Source organism: Odontomachus brunneus, unplaced genomic scaffold (assembly GCF_010583005.1).
Source record: "Odontomachus brunneus isolate Ranch 3 - 2012 unplaced genomic scaffold, Obru_v1 Obru_scaffold_080, whole genome shotgun sequence".
In the NCBI taxonomy this organism is placed as follows: Eukaryota; Metazoa; Arthropoda; class Insecta; order Hymenoptera; family Formicidae; genus Odontomachus; species Odontomachus brunneus.
Window position 1 is genome coordinate 956,285 of NW_022639530.1, and position 8,165 is coordinate 964,449.

General features: G+C 31.8%; 1 protein-coding gene across 1 annotated transcript in view; it reads left to right on the forward strand.

The window, feature by feature from the left end:
• Window positions 1-285: 285 nt before the first annotated feature.
• Window positions 286-8,165, forward strand: part of LOC116847578 (fatty acid synthase-like) — a 14,165-nt gene continuing 6,285 nt past the window's right edge. The window contains exons 1-9 of the mRNA XM_032822703.1: window positions 286-603; window positions 692-942; window positions 1,728-1,953; window positions 2,089-2,507; window positions 2,816-3,109; window positions 3,188-3,395; window positions 3,486-3,646; window positions 3,959-4,276; window positions 4,366-4,842. Of these exons, the coding sequence (XP_032678594.1) occupies window positions 435-603; window positions 692-942; window positions 1,728-1,953; window positions 2,089-2,507; window positions 2,816-3,109; window positions 3,188-3,395; window positions 3,486-3,646; window positions 3,959-4,276; window positions 4,366-4,842 (2,523 nt within the window). The 5' untranslated portion in view covers window positions 286-434. The remainder of the gene's footprint in view (window positions 604-691; window positions 943-1,727; window positions 1,954-2,088; window positions 2,508-2,815; window positions 3,110-3,187; window positions 3,396-3,485; window positions 3,647-3,958; window positions 4,277-4,365; window positions 4,843-8,165) is intronic.

The following is an 8,165-nucleotide window of genomic DNA, read 5'->3' on the forward strand; positions in this document are numbered from 1 at the left end:
AATAGCTGTTGTTGCAAAACGGTATAAATTTATTCTTTCAATTTGACGCGCTCTACACGCTCATGAAAAATATCATGTAAATTGCATACTATTCACAGTGAAGGCAATGAAATACTTAGAATACAATAGTTCCTACTTACATACGTTTATTGGAAAATAATATCTAGATAGATAATACTTACAATGAAGACAATGAAGTACTTAGAATACAATAGTTCCTATTTACAAGGACTAAACTAATTACATGCCGTACTTTTTAATATAAACGACTTGAACACATTTATTTGGCCACTAACTTGAAACTTGAAACTATGCCATTAGAAATCTCTATAATGTTTTAAAACGAAAATAATTAATGTGAGAAGTACAATATATGCTAAAACAAAAGATAGTCAACGTTAAGAGCAGTGTGTTTATTATAATTAGTGTCCAAAATGAATTGCAATGATAACTCCATGACCACCGACTTGGCATTAGACGATGAAATCGTTATTTCCGGGATTGCGGGAAGACTTCCCGGCTCCGACAACGTCAAGCATTTTCAAGAGAATCTATTTAATAAAATGGATCTTGGTTCGGATGACTGTCGACGTTGGCAACACGGTGATACTTTTTTATATGCTATGCTGAGAAAATATTAATATATTTCATGTAAATTAATTTATTTCTTTTACCTTAATTTGCTTTACAGATCATCCGGACATACCAAAACGCACAGGAAAGGTCAATAATATCCACAAATTTGATGCGGAATATTTTGACGTTCCCTTCAACGAAGCCCATTTGTTGGATCCTATGAATAGATGTCTATTGGAATATACTTACGAAGCTATCATCGATGCAGGAATAAATCCAAAAGATTTACGCGGCACGAAAACAGGAGTTATCGTTGGAACATCTTTTTGCGAGTCAGAGAACATTATGGTTTATGAAAAAACGCAGGTACAAAATCAGTAACCATTATCATTTTGAATATTTTCGGAACGATTATTCAAGTTTTACTCACAAATTCATTTGTGTGAATATTAAAAGAATAAATTAATTTTCTACACGATTTATCAGTAGATAAACAGATTTCTTTAACTGTAAATTACTACAAAATTACATAATTTTACAGTAATATTGACCCTAAAACAATTTCGATAAACAAATATACACGAAAATTCGAATTAAACGCTTCAAATCGAGCATGTTTGTTGAAAAAAATACCCATGACATATTTTTTAAGTTAAAGTGTCAGCAACACTTATACACATATATGTGTAACGATCTATTATAAGATATCAGTGTCACATATGTGTGACGGCAAAAATATTCTTTTCTATGTCCATATTTATTAAACTAAGTTTGTTTTATATATTACGTAATTAATTTTACGTAAAAATTACTTAAAAAAATTGCTGTAGGGAGAGTTCTGTAAATAAACTGTAATAGCAAATGTGTTAATAATACAATGTTTCTCTCTATCATGTAAAATTTTAGCAACAATAATTTTTAACCATTATAGTCGTCAAGTTATTCAAGACATAAAATATTAATCCGTTCTTTGTGTATTTACCGTACATATATTTATTTATTTACACCTATTTTACTAATAAATATTTAGATTATAAAAAACATATATCTCAATGCTTATAAAAGAACTATGTCTTAAGTAAATAATATTTTCTCTTGTAAATATTGTGTATTCTCTCATATTATAATTTTATAATCACTAAAACACACAGTTCGCCGGAAGTCTGGGATGTAAAAGGAATATGCAGGCAAATCGGATTTCTTATTGGTTAGGTACAACAGGACCGTCTTTCACCATCGACTCCGCCTGCAGTTCAAGCATATTCGCCATAGAACAAGCATATAGATACATCCGATATGGAAAGTGCGATAGCATGATCGTTGCTGCCATAAATCTCTGCCTGAATCCTCAAATATCGTTGCAGTTTATGCGTCTTGGTATCTTATAATCGATATTTAACTTGCCTGTCAATTGTAATAGATATAAAACATTTAATCCTGAAATTTGAGAAGAAAATATACTCAAGTATATTTTTAATAAAAGTAACTGCAATTGGAACATTATAATTTTAGGTGTTTTATCGCCCAACGGATTTTGCAGACCTTTCGACGTCAGTGCAAATGGTTATATGAGCAGTGAAGCAATCGCAGTCGTATATTTACAAAAAGCAAGAAACGCTAAAAGAATTTATGCGACTCTTGTTTATTCCAAAACCAATTGCGATGGTTTCAAAGAACAAGGCATTACTTTCCCATCGGCAGAGATGCAAAGTCTTTTATTTCAACAGTTTTACGACGAATGCAACGTATCACCATTTAGCGTTGCTTACATTGAGGCACATGGTACTGGCACGAAAGTTGGTGATCCAGAAGAAATCAATGCAATCGAGAAAGTTTTCTGCAAAAATAGACATAGTCCTCTTCTAATTGGTTCTAGCAAGTCTAATACTGGTCACTCTGAGCCTGCCAGTGGTCTACTTCAAATTTTTAAAGTAAGAGCAATTATTAATAATTAAATAATAATTAAAGACTTACGTATTTTATCAATATTAATAATTCTTATATATGTTGTAATAATATCGCATCGATTCGTACGTGTATATGTATTTTAAATTGTTATTTGCGCGCGCGGCTAGATATGATAAGTCGTTTATCAACTTTTTTTAGCTTGACACTATAAAATAAGAACAATATAATTATCTTTTTTTTTCTGCCACATTATATTCTATTAATCTGTGATAATCGTATAAAGAAGGAAATAAGTAGGAAAGAGTTTTCTAAAAAAAATCTTTTTGGCAAGGTGGTGATAGCAATGGAAACTAGTATGATTCCACCAAATATACATTTTACAAAAGAACGGGATGATTGTGAAGCTTTCAAGAAGGGAACCATACGGGTTGTAACTACTACAACAGCATGGGAACCTACTTTTGTGGGTATAAATTCATTCGGCTTTGGTGGGGCGAATGCTCATCTCCTATTAGCACCTAATATGAAAAAAAAGATCAACGGTGGAGCACCAGAAGACGATTTGCCTAGACTCATCGTTCTGTCTGGGCGTACTGAACAAGCAGTCGAGTCATTTTTACGTGAGGTAAACACAGCTATTCTGTAAAATAAAATATAGAAACCTTGCATTTATGCAAATAAAAGTAAAATACCAACATTTTAGGTTGAAAACCAATCGGTAGATGTTGAGTATATTCGGCTGTTGCATGATCTCTTTGCTGACGACATGCAACATCATCCTTACAGAGGTTACACGATTGTCGAACCTGCAACGTTGAACAACATAATTAGTAAGGTAGAACATTATTCGGGAAGAAGAAAACCGATCTGTTATGTGTTTTCTGGCATTGGATCCCAATGGCGTGGCATGGGTATTTAATTTTTCTTTTACATGTTTATCAGCGCGCAAAGTGATAATATATTTTTCAATTATAAATAAAATTGGATTTACATGTTGGTAGGAGAGGCATTATTGCGCTTTCCAGTATTTTTGAAAACTGTACAGAAGTGTGATACAGTTTTAAGATCTTATGGTGTACACATCATCAATATTTTAACAAGTAAACAGAAAACTACTTTTGATAGTATATTAAATTCGGTTCTGGGTATCAACATGATGCAGGTGATAAACAATTTTCTTTAATCATCACTACATACATAGTAAAGACCAATAAGACAAAATAAGACTAATAAGACAAAATTTCGTTCTGAAACACATATATTTTATGAATTATAAATCACATCTAACTTATTAACTAAAACAAATTGTGAAAAATAAATTTTTATAATGCAGGATAAATGAGCGCGCGTATGAAATATCTCTGGATGTACTTTCCTTTAAACAACATATAATAAATTTTTAAAGGCGACGGTAATGTTTCCTGCAAACATTACGTAAAGTTCATGAGAGATAATATTTTATTTCTTTCCCCAGCTTGGGTTAATCGATCTTTTAATGTCAGTAAATATCATGCCAAATTATGTTATCGGTCATTCAATTGGTGAACTTTGCTGTGGGTATATAACTGGAGATCTCACGATCGAACAAGTGATTTTGTCGGCGTATTACATAGGATTGGCATTGGAAGCATCAGAAATAGTGCACTACATCATGGCGGATATCGGTCTTGGTTATACGGATACCAAGGACATATGTCCACCAGATATCAAAATAATATGCAACTACAGCTCAAATTCTTGTTGCATCAGCGGGCCAACGGAATCAATGAAAGCATTTACAAAGAAATTGGAGGTATATTTAATTTTTACTTAAGAATACATTTTATCTCACATAATATATGAAATAAATATAATGCTGTCTATCCCTGTTTACGCACACAGATTAACGAAATCTTTTACAAGGAGGTTAACTGTTGCAACATTCCTCTCCATAGTTGCTATCTTGCTCCCGCCAGAAACAAAATTTTGGATTACCTGTATCGAGTAATCCCGCAAAAGATGTCGCAGAGTCATATATGGCGTAGATTGTCTTGCGACACAGATTTATCTTGCGCAGAATACTTTACCAATAACTTAGTGAATCCTATGTTTTTCAAGGATGTCACAAGATTAATACCGGAGAATGTAGCGTTCATAGAAATTGCGCCGGATGGAATTTTGCAACGTGTCTTGATGGAATTGTTTGACACAACGACTATCGCGTTGGCTCAACGTAATTGCAAAGATAACGTCAAGGTATTTTTACAAGGACTCGGCAAGATGTACAATTGTGGCTTGCAGCCGCAATTAGCTAACCTCTATCCTACGGTAGAATTTCCGGTTAGTCGTGGAACACCGATGATTTCGCCATCGATCAAGTAAGTGGATTACATTATTTTGGTGCTTTGCAATTCATACAAAATGCGAATCGTACATAATATTGCAACGCAACCTAAAGTTGTCTTATTTTACGTTAATGTGCGCATTAATAATAGATATGTCTATATTCTCTTCTATAGAGATGTGAAGAAAGAGAAACGAATCTATTTATTTTCTCCCATTTGTGTCAATTTCCTTAATATAGAACAGAAAATGAAAAACAGGAAAAATAAAGAAAATTGCGTATATAAAAAATTTATATAAAAAAAATTGCGTATATTAAAATTTTGTATAAGTAGAACTTAAAAAAAACAATATTGCAAATTTAATCATTATAATGCGATAGTGGCGGAACACCCTGTATATACAAGGTGTCTGATAACACTGGGCAACACACATTTTAATGCCGTCACTTTGATAGCTGATTCTAAAGGATTTTGGATCGCTGAAAACGAATCTGTACTCTATTTTCACCCATCAGCTCTAGTTTTTCAAATAATTGCAAAATAATTTTTTCTTTAATTTTAATATTTTGTGATTTTCTATTTCTTGACCAAAAAATGATATCGGGGTCTGTAATACGGCATTTTACTCAAAAAGTTTCCCACAATACTGAAATTATTTTTGCAATAACCAAAAATATTATTATACAAACCACAAAGCAAAAACTTTAATAAGATCTTCAAAAAACGGGAAGAAATGGTAAAATTTCGAACACAAAAGTCAATGTAGTCAGTCAAAAAAAATCGAAAAAAATATTGCGACCTATGAATTTGTAGCTTAACTATTCTTGATCAAAGATTTCTTTTGGATCCAATTAACGATCATGTGTTAAAAAGTTATTGAAGTTAAATGTAAGGTACATGACATTGTGCACGGATCTTTCCATGTTAACCGGGTCACTCCTGCTGTTGAAAATAATTAAGAGTAAAATTAATGGACCAGCTCATAAAATTAAAGTAAAAAAAAAATAATTTTGAAGGTTGTGTGTCCTACTTCAAAATTCAAAATGACAGATCCAATATGGCGGATGCGAAAGCTAATATGTAGCCAAATATTCGTAAAAAGTGGTTATATAAGATAGCTGATGTCACTAAATTGAAAAATATATAAGATAAAAAACATATAAAAATATAAAATATGAAAATATAAAAATATAAAAAATATGAAAAATATAAAAAATATAAAAAAAAAATAAAAAAATATAAAAAATGTAAAAAATATACTCTCTAAATCCGAACCAGTGAAAAGTCACTGATATCAGTGCGAAGTATGCTACTGAACGAATTAGTAGCATACTTGGCACTGTTAATCAGTAAGTATTTACTGCTCTTCAGTATAATGAACTGATTCAGATTTAGAGAGTAAAAATCATAAAAATATAAAAACATAAAAAATAAAAAATGTAAAAATATAATAAAAGTAATAATTATTACTTTTTTTATATTTCTACATTTTTTTATTTTTATATTTTTATATTTTTTAATTCGTTCGGTTCGGTTTTTAATTCATTCATTCAGTAGCATACTTCGTAGTGAAATCAGTGACTTTTCACTGGTTCGGATTTAGAAAATATATTTTTTATATATTTTTATATTTTTTATTATTTTATATTTTATATTTTTATATTTTTTTTTATCTCATATATTTCAATTTAGTGACATCAGCTATCTCATATAACCACTTTTTACGAATATTTGACTACATAATAGCTTTCGTATCCGCCATATTGGATCTGTCCATTTTGAAGTAGGACACACAACCTTCAAAAATATTTATTTTTACTTTAATTTTATGAGCTGGTCCATTAATTTTACTCTTAATTACTTTTGACGACAGGAGCGGCCCAGTTAACGTGGAAAGATCCGTGCACACTGGCATGTATCTTACATTTAAATTCAATAACTTTTCAACATATGATCGTTAATTGAATCCACAAGAAATCTTTAATCTAGAATAGTTAAGCTACAGATTCATGGGTCGCAATATTTTTTTCGACTTTTTTTTGACTGACTACATTGACTGTTTTATTCGAAATTTTACCATTTTTTCCCCTTTTTTGACGATCTTATTACAGTTTTTGCTTTGTGGTTTGTATAATAATTTTTCTTTGTTATCACAAAAATAATTCCAATATTGTAGGATACTTTCTGAGTAAAATACCGTATTACAGACCTCGATATCATTTTTTTGTCCAGAAATAAAAAATCACAAAGTATTAAAATATTAAAAAACAAAATTATTTTGCGGTTATTTGAAAAACAAGAGCTGATGGATAAAAATGGAGTACAGATTCGTTTTTAGCGATCCAAAATCTTTCAGAATCAGCTATCAAAGTGGTGGCACTAAAAAAAAGCTTCAATTTTGTTCCCTTGTGTAATTGTAACATCAACTCCATAGAGGCGTAGAGCTAAGCGAGATGATTAGAAAAGACCTTTTCCATTTCGCGAAAACGCGTCTAGTTTGTTAGTAACAATCGCGTAAAGTTTGGAGTTTATTACGCCCATCGCGGCCTATAGACACTCTGTGACGAGCTATATGTGTCGAGGCTGAGAGGTAACGTGGCGCGTTCATCGTCGCCTCGCCGCGCGTCGGCAGCATCAAAGTGTCAAGACGCCATTGTTACATGATTATGTATCACACTGTACAAATTTTCTTTAATTAATATCTAAAAATCTGTGTGGTTATTTGCAAAATGGTAGAGGACTTTTTTGTTCAGACTTTTTTGACTTAATGTATAAGTATACAACGATAGACGGCGCCACGGCAGCTCTTCTACCATACTGCGCGTGATCATTCACCAATTTTCTTTAATTAATATTTCAACTATTATTTCGAATATCGCAAAACGGTATGGGACTCTTGTGTTCATCTCAATCCACTCTACGTCCTCACAAAAGAATGTGAAGGCGATCCAGGATACCTTGTATACAAAATATATACAATTGCTCGGACAACCGCCGTGTATGGGTAGAACGGGTCAAAATAATCATAAAAATTATATACCATTTTCAAATTTTCTCAATATTTATTCCGTAATTAATTAAAATGTATAAACAAATGAGCTTACGAGAAGCAGTAGGACAGGCTCTGTGTGCAAAATAAATGGCTTACCTCTTAGGAACAGATGAGTAAACAGCTGTTTTCGAGACGGAGTAACGTATATATATCGCTTGTTACTCCGCCTCGAAATCGAAGCTGTTTACTCATCGTTGCTAAGAAATAAGCCATTTCTTTTACACGCAGAATCTGTTCTATCGCTTCTAGTAAGCTCATTCGTTTATACATTTTAATTAATTACGGAATAAATATTGAGAAAATTT